The sequence below is a fragment of the Biomphalaria glabrata genome, chromosome 13, assembly GCF_947242115.1.
Source record: "Biomphalaria glabrata chromosome 13, xgBioGlab47.1, whole genome shotgun sequence".
NCBI lineage: Eukaryota > Metazoa > Mollusca > Gastropoda > Planorbidae > Biomphalaria > Biomphalaria glabrata.
This window is the reverse complement of record NC_074723.1, coordinates 31,574,924-31,598,813: the sequence shown is the minus strand read 5'-3', so window position 1 is coordinate 31,598,813 and position 23,890 is coordinate 31,574,924. Positions and strand designations below refer to the sequence as shown.

General features: G+C 35.0%; 1 protein-coding gene across 1 annotated transcript; it reads right to left on the bottom strand.

The window, feature by feature from the left end:
* Nucleotides 1-51: 51 nt before the first annotated feature.
* LOC106065263 (nuclear pore complex protein DDB_G0274915-like) lies at nt 52-23,351 on the bottom strand. Its single transcript, XM_056007894.1, has 14 exons — nt 22,655-23,351; nt 17,483-17,710; nt 16,142-16,234; nt 14,696-14,767; nt 14,217-14,556; nt 13,395-13,501; nt 11,912-12,014; nt 9,739-9,855; nt 9,216-9,330; nt 8,120-8,311; nt 7,025-7,087; nt 3,799-6,264; nt 2,873-3,031; nt 52-1,481 (listed from the first exon to the last, which is right to left on the bottom strand). Exons 1-14 carry the CDS (start codon nt 23,182-23,184, stop codon nt 1,396-1,398), a joined length of 4,671 nt encoding a protein of 1,556 aa, XP_055863869.1. The 5' UTR covers nt 23,185-23,351; the 3' UTR covers nt 52-1,395.
* Between the last annotated feature and the right edge of the window lie 539 nt (nt 23,352-23,890).

Below are 23,890 nucleotides of genomic sequence, written 5' to 3'. Positions count from 1 at the left end.
TCTTTTCTTATATTTGCTAACACAAATCACTAACACCAACATAAGATACACTGTCAGTTTAGATGGAAAGTTTTATTTGGAAAACTGTAAATATATATCAAATTTGTACAGGATGTAAAAGAAAAATTTAAAAAAAGAAGCATACATTTATCCTAATATCTAGAACTTTAAGATTTGTTAACATTTTGAAAACTTTCTTAAGCCTATACAAACAAGGCTGATAATGGAAACACTAGTAGATTAGATGTTTTATACATATATTCTGGAGCCAAGGAAGCTGCTTTTAAATCAAGCTTTTAAATCAAATAATGTTAAGACCACACATAGCCTCCAACCTCCTCTGCTGGATTCCTTTTCCTTCCTTAAAGATTCTTTTTACAAATGTGTGATATGAAACTTGGTTAAAAATATTCCATTAGTACACTCAACAAAATAAATACTTTTGCAGTACAAGACAATTTATGCACCCATTTTTAAGCTAAATTTCTACAGTGACAAGCCTTTAAAATTTAAATAAAAGCATTTATTCTCTGCAGTATAAATGGTACTATATTCTATGTATGATAAGATTAGTCATTTATTTAATGTCCAGAGTACAATGCCTATGAACAAATACCTACGTTCTTTTAATAACAAATATATTTATTGCAGTTTCTGTGCAAAATTCTTTTTTTTTGACATTTCATTTAATTTTTCACCTACTGAGGTTGGAACAAACAGGGATAAATCAATATGTGTACACATGATTACTTGTGGATTAAAATTAGTTTACAAGCCAACAATTGGTACGAAGACAGCTGATAACAGACATACATAGTATATAAATGTTTTGTTTACTTAAATCCAGTAAGTTCCATGTTACACATAACTAAACTCATCACATAGAACTCAAATGAAAAGGTCAGTCAAGCATTTATCAATTTCTTATCTAAAATGACATCTGTATCAATTATGACAATTTCAAAAGTCTGCTAAGCCATATAATTTTCTTCACACTTACTTCTAATTATCTTAGATAATGTCTCATTATCTACAAAATATTAATACCTAATAGTCAAGATACACTCAATCATATTGTTGACTATTAATAGACGAGCTAAAAATTGCTCATTATGAAAATGGTTACATTTCCTTATCTTTTCAATACTTTGTAAAATCAAAATAAGTTTAGGATAAACAATCATTGACCTATTTCAAATTTAAAAACAAAACAATGGCAAGCCTAAGAAAAATAAGAATAGGCTTCTTTGGTTTGAACATGTAGACACAGTGTTTTGGGTCGAGGGTTGATTGAAAAAATCATTTGCTACCATGCTATTACAGTTATTCAAATAAGCACAAAAACATAACCCAGAGAAATCGTTCAACCACCAGAAGTAGATAAAACTGCAAACTTTAACGGCGTGCTCCACCTCGTCTTGTAGGTCGTCGGGCAGCAACACGAGGTCTGCTTGGCATCTGTGGTGTGGCTGGTGCAGTATCTAATGAAATAAAATAGTGAAATTCAATTTTTCATTTTATGGACATTTCCCCTCCCCCCTATATTTTGAACATGTGGGCATTTATTTACACTTTGAACATGTGGGCATTTATTTACACTTTGAACATGTGGGCATTTATTTACACTTTGAACATGTGGGCATTTATTTACACTTTGAACATGTGGGCATTTATTTACACTTTGAACATGTGGGCATTTATTTACACTTTGAATATGTGGGCATTTATTTACACTTTGAACATGTGGGCATTTATTTACACTTTGAACATGTGGGCATTTATTTAGACTTAGTTCAGCACTGATGGCTGTAGATTGAACTCAATTTAAAGAGATGATTGCACACTGAGCAGAAGCTTCAACTTGCCATCAATGAATTAGTTGAGGCTACTGCCTTATTTGGTCTGTCTATCAATCTCAGGAACAAGCTCCAGAAGTCCCAGAAACGGAACTAACTCTACAGACCAGTGCTAATGGCCACATGCCTAGGCAGCAAAGTGTCACTGTCTAAAGACAACTGTCTGGCTAAGGTCACCTCTAAATGAGTTTGGCAAAATGGGTCTCTTCGCTTAACAACGAATTCTATGTCTACAAAGCAATGATTCTCATCACATCTCTTTTGTATTGCTCTGAGACATGGGTGCTCTATAAAAGGCATCTCTAGAGGGCTCTTCTTATGATTTCATCAAAGGTGCATTTTATTCCACAATGAACAACCTTACAAGTAACCATGCTCTGCTGGAGGCTAGTGTGGACAGTATAGAAGCACTACTTATGATTCACCTTTGGGTGAGACAACTATGGGAATGACCACATAGCAAAGGCTATGTTTCTGGGCAAGCTTAAATACCAAAGACTATCTTTTCAGCAAGCTAGAAGGAGGGCAGCCCCATGGAAGGGGTTAAAAGATCAGATCAGGCACCATTTTGTTCTTCCTGGCATAGAGGAAAGCATCTGGCCTCTGAAAGAGCTCTCACCAAGGTCACAGGACACAGAGATTCATAGAAGGGCCCTTGCCGAAGCAGGTGCAGATGAAAAGACTTCACACTTCACCTTTGCAATCGATGACAATATTCCTATTTCTTTTGTAAATAATCATTAGTCTTTACAATCTTACAAAATCATATAAGTTAAATGTGGATACAAACAATGAGTTGAGTTGTCCAAAAATATAACTTTTTTTTTACTCTTCTCGAGTCTACCACCTAATCACAGATTTAGCATAGGAATGTAAACACATTGTTCTTTAAGAAATAATTTTTAAAGTCTATATCCAATAAAATTTTATTCATTTATAACTGCAACTACTAGTGATTGACAAATTTGATTAGCTATATTACTAATTTAAAAAACAATTATAAGCAATGAACTTACTAAAATTAAAAGCTCCAGGAGAAGGCATAGCACTAAAATTAAACGAACCAGGAGTTGGTGTAGGAAAACTTGGCCTAGCAGACGTTTGAGCAGAGAAGTTGAATCCTGAGCTGTTGGCTGGCTGTGCTGGGGGCTGGCTAAAGTTAAATCCACCAGTGGCTGTGTTTAGAAAAACACGAGAATTGCTAATCTACAATAAAATAACTAAATGGGAAATTACAAAGCAGAAACTGGGAAATCAGATCAAAAAAAAAAAAAAAAATGAGGCTAGAAAAAATGTAAGCTTTAAAAGTACTAAGGTTAGCAAGAAATGTTCCTATTGTGTTCAGAAAGCATCACATGGGACCAAGAAAGTTTGATAGCACATTACTATTTGGCATAAAAGTCTGCTTCTTAGCAGCAATGAACTGCAGGACATCATTTAGAAGGTTCAATAAATGGAGGCAATACATATATATATTATATATATATATACATATATATTATATATATATATATATATATATATATATATATATATACATATATATATATATATATATATATATATATATATATATATATATATATATATATATATATATATATATATATATATATATATATATATATATATATATATCTGTTTAATGTTTTTAGGAGATAACATCTTAAAAACAATTATATTAATTTTCACTAAGATTCTTATAAAACAAAGAATAATATATGACTGATTGAAACATATTCTTAAAAGATGGAACTAAAAAAAAAACATACACGCTTACTTTGAGTGCTATAAAATTAAATATATATATATTATTTCAATTACACATAAAAATATATTGTTTCCACTTCTACAAATTTAGAAATAGTTAAAGATCATTAGCTTAACCCTAACGTAAAATAACAGATACCCTAGTGAAAAGTTTTTGACTAATGTTACTTACATATGCTAGATGTCTGGTTGCCAAAAGAATTGGCTGGTTGTGACTGCCCAGTAAAATTGAAAGATGGTTGTGTAGCTGGGGCTCCAAATACAGCGGGAGGGTTGGTTGTTCCAAAGCCACTACTAGGAGCACCAAATGCTGGAGGCTGGTTGAGGCCAGATTGTCCAAAGATAGAGCTTTGTTGTGCATTACCAAATGTTGAGCCAGACCCACCAAAGGAAGGTGGCTGTGCTGCTGTTCCCCCAAAACCAGAGGAGGTGATCGAGCCAAAAGTGGAAGAGGCTGTTGTGGTAGTTGTGGCACCAAAAACAGCTCCACTGGCTGCTGGCTTGGCCCCAAAGATGGATATTCCAGGTGCCGTAGCACCAAACGAAACAGTGGTGGTAGCTGAGCCAAACAAAGGTGTAGAGGAAGTGCTTGCAGGCGTTGCACTAAAGGAAAATGGTTTGTTAGCTGCAGATGTGCCAAAAATGGAGCTACCAGTAGAGGAAGTACCAAAAGTATTGGCAGGAGTTATATTAGAACCAAACACAGGTGCTGCAGTTGATGCAGCAGAAAAACCAAATGGAGTTGATGAAACTACAGGATTAAGGCTTTGAGTACCAGAACCGCCAAAAGATGAAGGTGCATTTCCAAAACCTATTGAGTTTCCAAAATTGGTAGTATTACTAAATCCTTGGTTTACACTGCCAAAAACAGAGGAGCTAGCAGGTGCCAGGGTATTGGTACTACCAAATACAGAACTACCAGCAGTGCTAGCCACTGGCGTGGAACCAAAAACACTAGCACTTGGTTGTGTTGAAGATGCACCCAATGAGAAAGGTGTGGTAGCAGAGGTCTTAGCAGCCTGCCCAAAAGTAAACGATGAATTAGCTGTTGTCACTGCAGCCCCCTGGCCAAAACCAAAAGGAGCAGTGGAACTAATTGATGGGTTTGATGCCTGCCCAAAGTTAATTGTACTAGTTGTACTAGTAGGTGCCATTGAACCAAAGCCAAAAGGTGAAGCACCAGTTGCTTGAGTTGAAGTCGCCTGTTGACTAAAATTTAAAGAAGCCACAGTAGTGCTTGATCCTACCTGCCCAAAATTAAATGAAGGCGCTGCTGTAGTGGTTGTGCTTTGTCCGAATGGTGCAGCATTTGTGCTTGTAACAGGCGCCCCCTGGCCAAAACTGAATGGAGCTGTGCTTACATTTGTGGATGCAGTCTGTCCAAAATTAAAGGAAGTGGTGCTAACGTTGGTAGGTGGCGTTTGTCCAAAAGAAATTGAAAGCCCACTAGCTGTAGTTGCTTGACCAAACCCTAATGATGCAGAGCTTGAACTTGATGTAGTGGCTGGAGGTTGACCAAAGCTGAATGGTGTAGAACTGGAAGTAGCCGTTTGCCCAAAACCTATTGATGATGTTCCTGATCCTGCTGCAATGTTAGTTGTTCCAAAATTAAATGTTGGTGTGGTGCTTGACGAAGCGGGGGCAGTCTGCCCAAGAGTAAATGGTGATGCTGTGGACGCAGTTGTTGTAGTGGTTTGTCCAAAGGTCGAAGCTGAGTTCCCAGCTGATGCTCCAAATGTGAATGGGGAAGATCCAATAGCCTGCCCCGAACTGAGAGAGCCAAGCCCTGATGTAGACACGGATTGCCCAAAATTTACTGGCGCAGTCGTGGTGGTGAGATTTGGTAACGTTCCAAATGTTATGCTGCTTGGATTGAATGCAGATTGGCTTGATGCTACTGGAACTGCTGAAGTTTTAATCTCAGAGTTAGCTGCACTAGCAGCTACTGTTCCGAGGCTACCAAACACTGTAGCAGATGGCTGGGAAGTATTGCCTATTGCACCAAAAGTAAATCCTCCTATTCCAGAGACTTTGCTTACAGTAGACTGTTGACTGGATACAGGAGTCTGGCTAGAGGTGGGGTTTATATCAAAACCTGGCATCTTTAGGGCTGATGTATTAGTTTGGTTCAATCCTGCAGCTGAACCACTACTAGTTGAAGTGCTAAAGCCTTGGCTAGTAGATGAAACTGGCTGTGTCTGAAAATTGAAAGGAACTTGAGCAGGAGCAGTGGTGATTCCTTTACTTTCCTGGGCTGATATGACTGATAAAGCACTTGTGCCGGCCGGAGAAATAGATGTCCCAAAATTGATCCCGGTCAAGGGGGCAGCTGTGGCAGGAGGTGCAGCAAAGTTAAACCCTGTTGTGGTCGCTATTGAACTGCCAGTAGTGCTAGAGGGGACAGATGTACTAACACCAAAAGTAAAACCAGCACTGGAAGCTGGTGCCGGCTTATCCTTAGGTTTATCTGCAGTGTTTGTCTGTAGCCCAAAACTGAAGCCTCCAGGGTTTGACGAAGAATTGGCTGGGGTACCTGTTGTAAAGTTAAACCCGCCAACTGTCACAGGTAAAGCTGAGGATGACTGCAGTGGGTTGTTTGTTAAAGGTTGAGCTGAACTGGGGTTCTGTACAGGATTACCTAAACACAAATAATAAGTAAAAAAAAATACATCTACAATACCAAATTACAACTGTACCATGTTATATTTAGCTTCAAAGGCATAAAAATCTCCCATTAATTTAAGATCATAATTTATGCAAGAATTTAAATGCAAAAGTATTTTAAAAATAAATAAATGTTAAGATCAATAAGGTTTGAATATTTTCCAATATAATTGATCCTACAGCTCAAACGATAGCAATTTGAAGACCAGCAAATATTCTTGAAGTTTTTGAATTCCACCACATGGTGCAAAATCCAAATTATGTAACTCTATTTAGTTCTTGGCTGACCTCGGAGGAGTTCAATACTACTGAATACCATTTGGAAACACTAAAGATTCACCAAAATCTGCATCTACTATTCGGTTCATAGTACTTGAATATTAATTTTAGCTAATTTTAATAAAACAACGCATTTTTTTAAAATAAAAAGGTCACGTGATATCCATGTTTGATTCAAATTAGGTCGAAAGTTGTATAGAAATAGATAGGGAAGTATGTGACTCAATGAGTGTTTGTTTACAATTGGTGAATGAGGTCCAATAAGAACTGGACAATATGAAACTGTAGTAGCCTGCAGTTTAAAAACTGGTTAATTTTGTTTCTTAACATTTTATTGTACCTTTCCATAAAGCAAGACATGTGTAACTAACAGAACCAAGGTACATTATATCATCTTGTGTCCACAAATCATTGCAACATTTGTCAATAATAAAGCAGAAAGGTGAAATACCTACCAGTCAAGGAAAGACCTGACCCAGGGTTGGAAATAGCTACAGACGGCTGTGAAGTAGAGGTATCTGGAAAACAAAATACATAATAAGTTGACAGATTAACAAGTATTTCAATTCAAAATAAGAAAAACAAACAAACAGACATCAAGTCAAATATTTATTAAAGTTATGTTATAGAAGATGTCAAGAGATGTTAATTTCATGTTTGTAAAGCTAGTGAGCTGGACACACCATGTGAAAACCATCTACCAATGTTGCAAGGAAAGAGGAAAGTGGGCAGGCCCAAGCAAACCTGGACGAGGTCAGTCACCAGTGAAGCTGAGGATACTGGAATAACATGGGGCTATGCTTCCCAGGAAGTTAATGGATTAAGTAAGTAACTAAGTAAAGTAAGTGATGTATAGTACGTTGGATCAGTACAAGGACCAGATGCCATTACTTTTCCTAGCTAAATGAAGAAAAGCTGCTAGTGTTGGATAGATTTCAGTACAATTACAAAACTCCTAGCCTTTATTAGGATTAGAACTTGAGACAGTAAAGCCTCAGCCTAATGTTGTACTAGATCCCCTGATGATTACCAAGACTTAATACAAGGGTATACTAAAAATAACCAGTATTGGAACTTTAAAAAAATACTTGTGATTCCTCTTAAGCATTATGCGATAATTTAGTGTGAAAACATTTATATTAGCTTTAATTTAAATTGATTATAAAATGGGGAACTTAAAAATGTTTTCTCATCAGCTGCTTGCAGAATGGGAACCACTACTATAATAGGGAATATTTGGAGAATGCTATTTAGAAATAGGGCGCAGTGGCTGAGTGGTTAAGGGCTTGGCCACCGAACCTGGGTTCGAATCTTGTGTGGACTGAGATTTTAATTATCTGGGCACCCCTCAGTTGTCCCCAATCTAATGGGTACCTGGCATTAGTTGGGGAAAATAAAGGTAGTTGGTCATTGTGCTGGCCACAAGACACCCTGCTCGTTAAACATACGCCAAAGAAACAGATGACATTAACATCATCTGCCCTATAGATCGCAAGATTGAAATAAATCTTAATAAATTATTTTTGTTAGTTTACATAATTTAAATATACCTTCATTAGATTTAAGAAGCTCAGACAATGAGTTGGCTGTGGAAGAACTGGGTTGGCTGGGCTGTACAAGTGTGGTAGATTGTCCCAATTTGTTAAGGCTGTCCAGGCTTGCACTGATGGAAACAGATGTGGCTGCAGAGGCCTGGCTAAAATTAGGTAGAGTTGGCAGCACTGAATTCAACGATGTAACATCTGAAGAGGCAAATTTCGAAAAGAAAATAAATGCCAAGGCAAGGATTCAAGATGTATTCAAATCATATTAGAGTCCAAAAATTTCAAGTTAGTTTTAAAAAGGGGGAAACAAATCCTCTTAAGCCTCTATTTTAAAAAGTTGTTAGCAAGAATTTGTTAAATAATTTAACATAAAATTATGTGTTAATCAAAGAGTTGTCCCCCTCTTTAACTTAAAATATTTCCCTTGTTTTGAAAGAACTAGCTTTTTATTTACTAACATAGCTATGCCCAACTAGCTTCAACCTAAGAAAGCTTAAAATTGTGTTCAAGATAAAATACTGTTTAGTTTTCAGTTATACATGAAAACTTAAATATTCCTACAATGGTTTAGTTGTACTAGCTGTTTGGAGCTACAAACCAATGAAGAGCATCTACACTGTCAAAAAATAAAAAAAGAAGCTAACTCCAAATAAAACAGGCAACAATGGTTTTGTCAACAATGGAAGTAGCAAAATGTGTATGTTACAGTTAGGTTTGCATAGCCACATGAAATACTGGACTCCTTGATGTTCTGACTAGAAGACATGCTTCATATGTATAGTAGATCACTATCACATTAGGTTAATATCAGGTTGAGATCAATATATTACTGATGGTACTAAGATTCCCCCCCTCCCCCAAGACAAATCCTAGTCAATCAAATGTATAAATTTACAAGTATTTATAATGTTCTAACGATAGATCTTGACTTAGAATACAGCTTTTTAATTGTGGCCAATGAGCTAGTAACTATTTTCCCAAAATTATATATAAAATGTCCAATTTCTAGGAAAATTGTTAGAACTGTTTTCTAGACCTGAGGTTCCAGATTTTGCAGATAAATGTGTGACCTAAATAGAGGAACTGTAAAAAAAAAAAATACCTTTTTCTTCCTCATTTTCCTCCGCCCCCAAAAGATCCAAGACTCTCCTCTTGTACTCTCTCTTTCTGTCCATCTCAAAGTCACTGGCACTAACAAGGAGATTGCCATGTGAAGTCTGTAGAAAACACATGCGCAAATCAGCAAAGAATACTTAGGGTTATTATATATATATACAGTGCTTTTTTGTGATGGTATGCACCGGTACGGTGTACCGGAACCTTTATCAGTTTGGGGTAAAAGTTATTACTTTTCTTGTATTTTAACGTTTATTATTAATTTTTTAGTAGTTAAAAGTTAGGCAATTAAAAAAAAAAAGCACTGTATACATATTTATATATATATTATATACATACATACATACATAATCATATTAAATATATATATACATTATGTTTGCCTGGATGCAATATTTTGAAATGTGTAAAGCACTTCTAGAAAACTAAGTTTTTTTTAGGATAAAAAGGCATAAATAAATAAATGAATGATATTGATAAATATATATATAATGCTATTACGAGCATACCTTCAGTGGGGGAACTGACTGAGCTGTGGGTGTGATGGTCAGGTCACGCCTCCTCAAGACAACACCTTGGGCTATTTCTCTGCTAGCTGTGCTGAATTGTGTATCAGCTGCAGAAACCTAGAAGACAAACAATGAATCAAAGGATAACATCATGACTAAGACAATCTTTGGTGAAGAGAAGTTGCTCTCAATGTCCCTATTTAAACTCTTTTTTCTTTACTTGCATGCATTTCCTCTCTTGGACATTGCTGGGGAGGTGATGAAAGGAAGATGTGGTACAAATACATTTTTAAATTCTTGCTACATGCAGAAGGAGGTCAAGGGCTTGGCTTCTGAAATGGGAGTCCCAGCAGGGCCGGTACTAACAAATGCGGGGCCCTATGCAAAACGGATTGCGCGGGGCCCAGTCTGGGTAGGGATAAGGATAATAAGTGAAACTTTAGATTTTGTATTAGAAAATAAATTTATCTTAGCATTTTATTCATTCTTTACAAAGTACAAAATCACCATCAAATTAACTTTATTTTACTAGCTTGCATGCAGCAAAATCATACAGTATATCATCAAAATCCTTTTTTTTACTACATAGATCAAGCTCAATAGCAAAAGCAAGAATTGCCAAATTGTTCAATTTATCTTTGTGAATTGTTCACCTCAAGTAATTGAATGACACCCCAATATGACAAATTTGTCTATTTTTCAGGAGATTTTTATGATTTCAGGAGATTTCCAAGAGCCTGTGGAAAATCAGGAGGCCACAGGAACCCTGTAATACAAGTTATTATGGTTTAATTTAATACTATACACCTAGAATTAGCGCGGGGTATATGAAAGCGCGGGGTCCACAGCGGCCGCATAGGTTGCAGTGGCCTAGGACCGGCCCTGGGTCCCAGGTTTAAACTGGTGAAGACTAGAATTTTAAAATTTAAGATTTTTAGGGTGCCTCTGAGTCCACCTAGCTTGAATGGGTAAGGAAAAGTAAAGGCTGTTGGTTGTTGTGCTGACCAAATGACACCCTGGGCCACAGAAACATGACCATTACATCATTTGCTCTATAAAGAAAAACTTTTCTCTTTGCTATGTGTATGCAGGAAGTGATAATGCGGTGTACTTATGTTTAAAAAAATCTCTTTCCTTAGACTCTCTTGTTTTTATATTTGAAGCATCAGTGGAGATGTATTTTTTTCTCACGGAAGTTAGGTTAGATGCTCAAACCAGTGTATTTTCCTAAAACTATCTATTTGAATACTATGGCACTTAACAAGTTTCAGATTTATGTTCTATCTCAATGATGTTTTTTTAAAAATATTTCGTATTGACTTTTATTGAGCACACAGGTCTAACAAGGGACCAAAACTTGGCTTTCATTTTATTGTTTACTCTCGTAAGCCTTAGAAATAGGCTTTATGATAGCTCAGTTCAGCATCTGGTTTCTATATTCTAGTTGTTATCTCTCTAATATAGCGTTAAAAGGCTTTTGCAGATAATCAAATTTCTGGAACTGGTTAAATTGATAACACACAAGTTGAATGAAAAGTGGGTGTATTAACAAAGTTCAAATGCCCTCATTCATAAAGTTTATGATATGGTTTAAAGTAGGTGTAAGCTACTAATTATAAATGGATTCTTCTTCATAAATATTCATATAACACAACAACATGTAAATGAAAAAAAAAATTAATATGTGGACCTTGATTTTATCTAAACTTCATTCAAACAACACAAACCTATTGCTGTCAATGAATGTAAATGATATAACTGTTTTTGTGGTCCATGATTTATACCTAGTACATCTATGAAGCATGAATTGGTTTTGACAATATAGAAACTAAAAAAAAAAAAATATGTAGCTTTGGATTTAAATAAGCATTTGACTTTTGATGTGTATTCCAGTCCTAACTAGATATATTTAATTCTACATTAACCATTGATGCCATTGTCATACTAAGTTGTCTTTTTTTAAGTTGTCTTTCTAACTTTTTTCTTTATACGTTGCCTTTACAATTTTATTTTAGAAGCATTTTTCACAATCAACACTGTAACCTGCAATATGCAGTTTCAATTATTCAAAGCTTCATTAATGCCAGAATGGAAGATACATTTTGAAGCTCAATACATATGCTCAAAAGAAGCTAATCCCAATTTTAAAAAAAAAATGGTTTGAAAGACTTACTGTTATAGAGTCAGAGTTGGTGACTGTCTGAGTTGTTGAAGTAGACGATGCTGTGGTGGTTATAGTTCCTTGGTTTGTACTAGCAGGCCTTGAATCTGATGAACTGACATGAGAGATAAAACAAATAGTGATTCATAATGCAAAATATATGCAAAGTAAGTGTTCTCAATATGAATTTATGACCATTGACCCATAGTTAAAACATTTTCCCATCATTACCAATTTTATCTACTGATACACATGCATAGCACATTGGTAAGCTTTCTTTAGGTCAGCATCCCTTTTTCTCTAAACACAGAAGCCAACTATTAATGAAAGACGGTCTCCAGTCTGAAAGTACCACACCTTCTAATGAAAGCAAGTTCCATATTAAGATAAACTGCTAATTGCTATCACTATCAGATCACTCACAAATGTTTTGTAAAGCCTCTCAATGAAGAGTAATTTATTTGTTACTCAAAAATAACATTTTCATAAAATAAATAATTTTCTAACTGTTAATGCTACTCAGGTTACAAATCTGGTAGCATTATTTCCTCAAATCCATTAAGGCGAAAAACAGATTTGTACCCAAAAATGCAATTTTGAAGTTCTACATTCATTTTTTCTGTAAAGCTACTACCTGTGATGTATTTGCTTGTTGTTGGGTAGGGCAATGTTGTGTAAGCTGTCATATAAATAAAGGTTTTAAATTTGTTTTTATTATGAGTTTGTGCATCCGAGAGTATTACAAAGTATAGAAATTAGGACATACATAATTTACTTTTAACTTCTATGCGTTCTTCTTTGAAAAGGTAAGAAACATATTTTTTAATATTATTGTATGTAAATTTAGTATATTTACGCTTAAAAATGAATGTTGTAAATATTGTTACACAAGAAAATGAAAAAATAACATTATCTTGTCTGAAATAAAAACAACAACAAAACATTACCTTGTGGTTGTGACCTAATTTGTCTGTACTAACACAAGGCTAGAAAAGAATAACAAAAACTTGTTTTTTTAAGGGCTTGCCCGGATGTAGGTCTCAGAGAATCAGGGTCATTTGAATCCGATTAATTTATTTTTTGTTCATTCTCCCGGGAAATTTCAACGTGAGAGCATCTATACAACGTGCATTTTCACCAGTTCTAACATAGAACCATTTGTTTCCAATAGGTCTTTAATATTAAAATAGATTACATGTGTATGTTTGGAAAAGCTACTTTTGTAAGGACTTTGACAATTAGGAATAAAGTAAAGGTCTTTTAAAGAAAAGTGAACTGAAAACATTGAATACATTTTTGCCATTAAATCATTGACTTTGGTACACTATTTAATATATATAGACACTGGGTTTACATATTGATTGTAGAACACCAGAGGACAGAGATATTGCCTTTTTGTATTTTGTACATGAACATTTAAAATTACTCAACAAATATTTACAAATACCTAACAAGATAGAGAAGCTAATCTAATTATAATAAAACAAAACTCTACCTATTAGCACAGATAGATTGGTCGGATGTGAACAGTGCCTTCCTAGGAGAGTCTGAAGATTGTGATAATCCTCGAAGTCTCTTGTGATCTATTCCATGCTGCTGGAGCTAAGAAAATGTAGAGGTTTCAATTTAAGCAATTAAAAATTAAGTGTTTCTACTACAAATGAAAAAGGTTGCAACTTCAATAGTACAATAATAAAACTCACATTAAAAACAATATTTTGTTAAAGACTAAGGGGAAAAGGTCAAGAGTTTTGAAATATTTATGCGTAGTGTTTTTACATTTTTATATCACTTAAAAGTTATTGTTATATCTTAGCACTCAACTTCTGAACAGAAGGGCTCTCCAGTTCAAATCTCGATGAAGATTGAGATTTTGAATTTCTGAATTTTTAGGACGCCATGAGACCACCCAACCCTAATGTTTGGATGTTGTGCTGGCCATCTGACAAGCCTGTTAACTGTCAGCCATAAAAACAGACAACCTTTACATCATCTGTCCCATAGACCACAAGGTCTTAACAGGGTACTTTACTTTTTTTTTTTATATCTTAGTCATGAAATTTTTCAAGCACATTAAATAGAGTTTCTCTTTGAGACTTCAAAATCAGTTCCCCTATTTATGATCATAAACAGTTACATGGCCACAATAAAAAAAACTAACACATCTATTTTGTGCTTGTAAGACAAAGTGTTTCCATTAGAAATCCTGTAGAAAAAATTCTTTGCCAGGTTCCCACTATACTACCATATACACCACTAAGAGGTATATTAAGAATATACTACATGCTACATTTGTTGTGCTTTGGTCATTACTTACTGCTGACAAGTTAGACATCAATCTCTGACTGGAACTCAGTGAGGACTGTATTGACATATACACTGTCTTACTGTTATTAACATTTCTTGATGCAGGCTGAGGCTGCTGGCTAGGGTAAAACTGCTGAGGCTGAACCGAGGCTCCAGGCCCGCCAAGGCCAATTATTCTTTGGTGATGGCTGATAAAAGCATCAATGGCAGGTACGGTGGATGGGCGCTGGTCTGACAAATTTTCAATATGGAGAAGAGATGAGCTTGGGGTGCCGATGAGATTAGGTAAAGTCTCTGGCATAGGTGGCATGGAAACTGAAGAAGCATTTGATTGGCTGCTATCTTGACGCCTGATAAAAATTAAATTACAGAAAATTAAGCTCTATGAATTCTGAATTATTTCAGTAAAATTTGTGAAACATGCATCAAAAGACTAAAAAGCGAAATGTTAATATTTAAGAATGGAATTATCCACAACAAACGTTTTACCGTCTTTTTGCAGAACTTTGCCAAGAATCTTCACTTAAAGTTTCTTCATGCTGAGTCTGACCAAACCTCTTCCTATAAAAAAAATCATTAAATTAAGTTTTTATAAAAGATATTTTAGAAATAATTGCCTGCTAAGTCTAGACACTTAGCATCGAATATTATAAATTTCTAACTGACAAAATACTAAACTATTTAAATTATTAGATATTATCAGATATTAAATATGTGATTCTGTCAAGAAAAGAATGATATGGTCTAGAACTTATAAGTGGCTATGAAAGATGGTATTAACAAAAGATATTAGATGAATTAGAGCTCTGCAAAAGTTGATTAGGAAAACATACACAGTAGAAATGATTAACGTGTTTCGGACAACCAAATGTTACTATTAAGATAAATAAATTTTTCAGTCCAAAATTTACAATGCTGAACTAAAAACTGATCTTAAAAAAAGGTAATCTGTAGCTGAGTATGCCTAAATGAGCTATCAATTTAAAAACAGTTTAATTCATATTGACATTAGTTAAAAATTTTGCATCGCTCACCAGAGGATAACTAAAACCAATTGATACAGTTCAATAAAGAGTTTTCTCTTCAGGAGCTTAACCAATAAAATATTCTATAATGGTTGCAGTTAAAACCTAATTAGTACAAAGAGTAAGGAGCAGAAAGAGAAATAATTGGGCTTGGATTAGGGGAAGCTATTATATGATTGGACCAGCCTTTCTTAACAAGCATGTTAATAATGACACTAGTCTAGCCATACTAAAAAATCAGTTCGAGTCCTCAAAAAGACTTCCTAGGTGATTTCAACAGGTGGTGACAGACTGTTATACCGCTAACCTAAAAGATTGGTTGATGGACATTTTACCTAATTGGACTTCATAACATGATCGTGCAGACCTTAGTTTTCTTCATATCTTCGCTTGGTTACCTTCTTAAAGAAGAATGTGCATTAAACAAAAAAAGCACACAGCTCCTATACTATACAGATGACTTAAGAAATAAGGTGTGAATATAACCAAAGTAAAGGTTATGGAGATTCAGTGTATTAACTTTTTTTTTTTTTAATGCATCATCAGCATCACAAATTAAACTGAAGATGTAATATAATTAAGGTTGCATTTTTACCCTGTGTTTAAAATCTACCTAGAACCTCAAGAAACCTTAAAACCAAAAGTTGACATTTAAACTAAATTTTTTGAAAGGCATTCTTATTTTCAAGCATTCCTCTGATTTTTTTATTAACCATGAAGTAGGCAAACCCAGAAATACACAATGAGCTCTCAAAACCTAGACTAATGGAAACCTGACAGCTCTAAATTTTCTTCTTCCTGTTTGATCTAGTCACTGGGAGACAGGTAATTACTGTGAGCCACATTATAGGCTTCTGTCTTATTAAAAGTTACTAAAAAACTTTAAAATTCTAATTAGGAAACACCTTACCTTTTTTCTCTTAAGGCAGACACCACAGTCTGTGTGTCCACGACACAGGGCCTACTTGCTTCAGTAGTGACAATCAATGGAGTGCTCTTGAAACTGGAAATTTAGAAAATATTAAAATAGTAAACATTTACTCACAGGGAGAATATGCAGTAAGAAATAAAAGCATAAAAGCTCTCAAATACATTTAATACATTTAATACAATACTTAATACACACCAGCAAAATTTCTGTAGGGATCTTTTTTTTTTATTTAGAGCATTCCAACATTTAGATTTAGAATTTATATACATATATATATATATATATATATATATATATATATATATATATATATATATATATATATATATATATAAAAGTTCCCCTTTCAGACCTTGTGGTCTATAGGGCAGATGATGTAAAGGCCATCTGATTCTGTGGCCTAGATGGTTTACGAGGGTGTCATGTGGCCAGCGCAACGACCAACCACCTTTACTTTTCCTCAACTAATGTCAGGTACCCATTAGAGCTGGGTGGACGCGAGGCGCCCAAAGATCCTGAAATAAAAAATCCCAGTCTTCACCAGGATTTGCGCCCGGGACCACCGGTTCAGAAGCCAAGCGCTTTACCGCTCAGCCACCACGCCTCATATATTATATATATAACATATATATAACTAGCTGCTGTTCTAAATTGAAATCTAAGTTTCTGTTGAAAAGTATCATTTCATATTAAGTTCAAAAACTTGATAGTTATATATGAACATATAATATAATATAATTTAATAAGATGGAGTGCTTTTGGAACAATTGATTCCGTTTGGATCTACAGACATTTACAGCCGACTATTCACTGATGGGAGGAGGTACTTATTTAAGATTATATTACCACCTAACTGGAAGACAAATGAAATCGGAGTTTATATTCTTTAAAAAATTGTTTCCAATTATCAAAAAGCACTAGAAGCTAGAAAGAACAGATACTATTCAAGTGCTTCTTGATCTAAGCAAAATATTCAAAATACTTTTTAACAAAAAGCTTACAGCCATATCATTATTGTAAGATATATTCTTCCATTTTAATATGTAAGAAAATTAATAAATCACCACTATTTTCTTTTTCACTTACTGGTTCATTTTCTTTGGATAGATTCATTTTTTTGTGTGGGAAAATGAATAATTGTGCAAAGTTTCAACTTGATCCCAGAATGGGAAGCGCAAGAAGGATTTATTAAATATAAATAACGAGCTCAAAATGTGAACTAGACAGACAGAGTGAGTTGATATTTTTGTATAAGCATATAACAAAAAACTAGAACACAATACAAAAGATAGGAAACAGAAAGAAAAAATGAGCCATTACCTTGGTGCTGATGGCAAGTGTCTAAGCTCAGGTATAGCCAACTTCACAGTGTTTGGACTAAGTGGAATATTGCCACTCACTAAATCATTTAGTCCTATACTGCCTCTCCTTTTTAGCCGAACCCAAGGTAGCTGTCCAGCAGTAGACTTTGTAGGGTTAGGGGATGAATATTTCAAACTCAATGACCGGGCCACTTGTTTACCAGTTTGAGATTTGGAAGACTGTGGACTGTTTAAAAAAAACAAAACAAATGAGAACAAAATATATATATATTGGATTTAAGCCTTAACTAGACAAAGGTCAAATAAGTGTAAAAGTTTTAGAGCACTTATCTATATACTATACACATAATTTTTATAATACTTCTTCTTCTTCTTCTAGCCAGCTTTATTGCTGCTGAGCTGTGAGCTCTTTTGCAGACTGTGCCAAGGAAAAAAAGTGTGCTGTTTTCTTCAGCTGTTCAGCACTGCCGTACAGGGTGTTGGTTATGTTGGGCTGTAGTGGAAGTAGGGTCTGCCTAAGGTGGATTAGGGAGGGGCATTCAAAGAGGATATGGTTTACGGTTTCAAAGGGGTGGGCGCAATGTCTGCAAAGGGGTAGTTGTGTGGCGTTTATTTTGTTCAGGTGGTAATTTAATAGTGGTGTGTGTCCTGTTCTTAGTTGGAAGATTGTAGATTGTTCTTTGCAGGGGAGGAAGTTAATACTGTCCAGTTTGTTAGGCGTAGTCATTTCTCTGTACATGGCTCTGCCTGTGTTTCCTGATGCCCATTGGTTGAGCCACTCCTATTTGTGATTGTTGACTAACATTGACCTTAGGGTGAGGTAGTTAACAGGTCTATCTGGTTGTTCCATAGATGAACCTGCCTTTGATAGCTTATCAGCCTTTTCATTTCCCATGATGCCAATGTGTCCATGGATCCACTGTAGTGTAATATTGATATTTAATTTTGATATCATCTGGTGGATTATCACAATGAGTGTTGTCAACTCTCTTGGGCTGTTTGAGGTGCTGCTGTTAAGTGCTTGCAGAGTAGATTGGGAGTCTGTAAAGACAACAATATCTGATGGTGGTTGCACTCCTTCATATAATTTGTTTTCCACTGTCTGGAGTGCTATGGTAATTGCCTCAATTTCGGCTTGGAAGTTTGAGCAGTAATCACCACAGGGTGCGCTTATCTCAAAGTGTTTATTTTTAGGGAAGACCAGGAAGGCACCAAGACCAGCATTAATGGTAGCTTTTTATAATACAAAAAATTAACCCCAAAAAACTAGATAGTTCACATATTTATTATAATTCAATACGGTTTTCTAAAATTAAATTTTACTCCAGATAAATAGAGATAGCGACATTAGTCGTTACACAGTCAAGAACATTGTAACTCAACAATGACAGAAATTTCAGTAAATTTTATTTAATAATTTTTAAGTGGAAAAATGTATGTTTCCTTGGAAGTGATAGACAAGAATACTGGACTATCAGATTGGTTCTAAGTGTTTTTTTTTTTGTTTTGACCTGCTGAAGTAATCATTATATATATATATTTTTGTTTCATTTGTAAGAGATTTGTAATCTTTTCAAAGACTTTGGACTTGAAATCATTCTGCTTAAAACAAATAGGTATAAATTTAAAGTGATTATTATTACAGCAAAGTGCTAACACTGATATAGTTTGGTGTGTCAGTGAGAGAAAGCAAGGGGGGGGGGGGATATATGTTTTATCAATCAGCCAGACTTTGTCCCTCTATAAGGACACCCATTAAAACTAGACCAATAGCACCTCTACATTGTGTAACATGCCATAAAATTAAACACAAAATACAATTATTTCACAAACTAATGAGCTGCTAGGAAATTATTAATAGCAGCCTGTTGAAGGATAGGGTTAGGACCAATTTCATGCAGGAATCTCTAAACCTAAAAAAGAAACACCAACTTGAAAAAATTACTCTGGAATCCTAGATACACTATAATGAATCTCCACCCTGGGACGAAAGCCCTCTTCCTACTATAAGGGACCATATTGAAAACATAAAAAGAAAATCTGATTACAGACCAACAGAGCTCAAGGAAATAGTGAACTGTTTTCTACATATACCAATTACCCTAGCAATCAGTGGATCAGAGTTTACACGGATGGCTCATCCCATAAAGCCACCACACATGGAGGAGCTGGAATACTTATCGAATGGCCAGATGGAGGAAAACTAGAAAAATCCATTGCAACTGGAGAGCTCTCTGACAGTCACAGAGCAGAAAGGGAAGCACTAGCACTAGCTGCTACCATGCTAGCAAATCATCCAAGTTCCCCTCAGAGTCAGATTGTCTTTCTAACAGACGCGAAAACAACCCTCCAAAGCTTGCAAAACTCTGATTCCCCTTATATTAAAAACCTCAGAACAGCACTTATAAAGCTCAACAACAACAGCAAAAAAAACTGTTATTCAATGGATACCAGCTCACATACAACTAGCAGGAAATGAGAAGGCTGACACACTCGCCAAGAGTGGGAGAACAAACTCACAAGTAAACTCTGCACTCTATCCAGAAGAAATGAAGAAATTAATTGTACATAAAATAAATGAGAAATGGACGAGCTCTCATCCAAATCACAAGAAAGATGACGCTTACTATAAGCTATCCCGACAAGACCAACGTCTAATCTTTCGACTCAGGACCGGACACAACAGAATGCGACAACACATGTTCCGGAAGCTCAAAATTGGAACTAGTGAAATCTGCCCATGTGGAGTATCACCAGAAAATGCCGACCACGTCCTCCAAAACTGCCGACCACGTCCTCCAAAACTGCTCTCTCTACCAAGAGGCCCGTATAAGACATTGGCCCCAAATCACCCCAATAGAAAGAAAACTATATGGAGAGCTCCCTGATTTGGAAACCACTGCGCAGTTCATCTCATGTATTGGTCTAGTCATATGAACACTCCAACATAACAATGAGAACGATGAAGAAGAAGAAGGATAGGTAAAGGGTACAAAAATAATGGCCTGTACACGGGGAGTACACGTTAAAAAGGCATGCAATATATACAAAAAATGTTAGAATCTGTGCTAGATCTTTATTATCAAATTAATCAGGAACTGGGCATAACTAACTTTAAAGCAGATCTCTAACTTTTCTGAAGCAAGGAGTTTTGTGCATGAATCCCGGAGAAGACGGATTTTGAATTTCAGGATTCTTAACTCTTTCTCTCCCAAGCGACGATAATAGCGTCTGTCGTTTTTGTAAAAGCCGATTAAGCGACGATATCGACGTCGGTGCAGTTAAACATCTTTGTTTCGTTCCTATTCTTGGTTAATAATTTTAAATGCTTATATTCTAAATCATTGTGATTTCCGCTTGCAGAAGAGTTCATGTTTACTTCCTTCAACATGGTTTTAATATTACAGAGCGTTTTGAAAGTCGTCTTTTTTTTTTATTATTTATGTTTGGAAATGGAGCCCGGCCCATCTGGAGGTTGATCTACTAAAACTTGTAGATCTAAATTATAATTTGGATCAACGTGTAAAAGACCTTATTGATTCAGATAACAGTGATTTTGTTTTATCTGTTCATAGTGATAGTGATAGTTTTAGTAAACTGTTAGATCTAGATTTTAGATCTGAATCTGATAGTTAATCAGCTGATGAACCTGCCAAACCCCCTCATAAAAACTAGACGTATTAGCACAAAGAATACATCTAGATCTAGGCCTGTTTCAACAAATTTGAAAAATGCAGAGATGGGTACTAAAACAGAAAGCAATTTTAGATTTATTCCTTCCAGTAAGTCTAGATCTACTTCCGCCAATGTGGTATATAGAGGTGTCAACATGAGCAAATCAATTCTGAGTTAACTGAGCTTTACACTACTAGATTCCGCAATTGTTGATAATCTTGTTGTTGCAATAAATAGTTATGCAGTCTACAAAATAAAAATAAACACTACAGCACGCAGGGCATCCATTTTTACAAAATGGAAACCAGTTTCTAACTATGAAATTTATAAATTTCTGGCCATGACTACAATGATGGGATTAGATTCGTCGTTACGTCCCGCACATCCATATGTATTGTTTTAAATACCACAGTTAAAACATTTTGTGCAGGCAAACATTAGTATATAAATAGCAATGAATCACTTTTATTTGAAATAAATCATGTGCAGTGTAATTATTTTCTTTCTGGAATTTGATGTTGCAAGTTGTTATTTTTTTCTCATACATAAACTATGGTGGTGACCTTGGATAATGTGCTCCAGTTTTGTACTCCATGTGTATTTTTATTGTTTTAGTGCCAGTTCTAGTTCATGAACATATGAATAAGAATTATAAATTTAATTCAGTTTGGAATAGAAATGATCTTCTTATTGGACTTGGATTAAATTTTTGTCGTCCATTGGTGAGTTTTCAGATTTTCAATTTTACTTTTCATAAAGCAAAAAAAAAACACTTCAATTTATACACTTGATTTTGTAATATCTAAAAAGAACATTCATTTTCTATTAATTCAATATCAAAAACATTATTCTATGATTGTAAATAAAAAAGTTATGTAATTTTAATTAGAACATGTTAGTGCACTACAATCGGATTAAATTAATAATTCCGCCAGAACGTGGAAAATAATTATACGGAGAAAAAGCGTGATTTAAGAGTTCCCCTGAGCCCTCAGTTCACCCTACTCTAAAAGGTACCAGACATTTATAAGGAGAAAGTCATGCAGTTGGTTATCATGCTCTGGCCACATGATACAATGTTAACTGAGGGTCACAGAAAAAGAAGACCTTTACTAGATAACGACATCTGCCCCCATGGATCACAAGGTCTAAACTTTTTTTTACTTACTTTACTATAAATAGGAAAGTGTTTTTATATAAATTTAGATCTCTACTGACTCTACTCTAGATTCCACTGTCCACTTGCAAAAATATTTCTAATAAATAATAAAACTATAATTAACTAGAGATCTAATCTATCATTGTTAGTTACAGTTATCTGATCTATGTCTTGCTCTTGTATGTATCATGTAATGGTATAATATTATAATGTTTTCTTTTTTGAAGTAATTACAATTTATAAACACTATTTGTCACTATCTATCTAGATTTTTGTAAACTATAAGATTCAGACATTAAAATAATTAATAATTTACTTTAGAAAATAATTTCTTACCTTCTCAGTCCCATATTTTCTTCTATTGTTCGTCTAACTTGCGGAACGATGGGGGAACAAGACAACAAAGGGCCATGAACACCACTAAAACTTTTGTTACATTCCTCTGAAGATTTTGAAAATGTTCCGTTATTTAATGTATCATTTGATTCATTGTGCTGTTTAGATAACCCTGCAGCCGACCTATTCTTTGAACTAAGTCGCAAAGGAGACCTCAGCAAATTCAGATCATTTTCTTGGACCTGGAGTTTATTAGTCACAGATGAATTTTGGTTTAATCCAATTCCATTGTAATTTTGAGATTCATGGCTTCTGCCATCCAAATCATCATACCTTGATCTAGCATGTTGATGCTCATTTTGAAAGTTAGGATTTTTGTCATTGTCAAGCACTCGCACCTTGCCCGTGTCGAGATTGTCTTCAATGATGTTCAACCCATTGACGTTTTCTTTACCACTTTGTCCATTAACATTATTTGTATCATTATCTTCTTTCTGTTTCCTTTTAAACGGGTTCCAACTTTTCCACATTATAAATTTGAACAAAAATAGATCCCAACTAAATCTAGAATCAAATAATTTTCAATATTTAGACAAATTTTAGACTGTAAAATTATTTCTACGTTGATAACACGTAAAGTTCTATTTTTGAAAATCGCAGCAGTAGGCACATAGCGGCTATTTTTAGAGTTCAACTTCCGGAGGAAACTAACATCTAATAAAATTAAAAAGTCTAACTGGCTAATGCTGACGCAGGTAATATTTTCAAGAACTTTAGCTATTTACCCGACGATATGGATAAAATACTTTGTAACAGGGATGCCCAACCTAGATCGACCAGCGGGCCATTATATATTTTCTGACACTCATGTCGCGGGTCACATCAACAAAATAAATAAATAAAATGAACTGACAACTTTCAGATAACTCTTTCTGCCGGTCCTCTGTGACATCCATACATACTTTGCCACTTTTCTTCAAAGTTTTACATTCAGAGTCAACTTTTATAACATCCGTTAGCCATTTTATATTTACTAATAATTGAGTTTTAGATTAGAAAGAGAGGGGGATAATGTATTATGCAGCATATATAACTTAAATTAAGAACTGATTTTCTACACAAATTATTTCGTTTCCCCTCTCAAATATGCCCCCCCCCGTAAGGGTAGGTAATATGAAGGGGATATTGCACTAACCCCCCCCCCCCCCCCCCCAAACCCCACTCCAATTCGCCAAT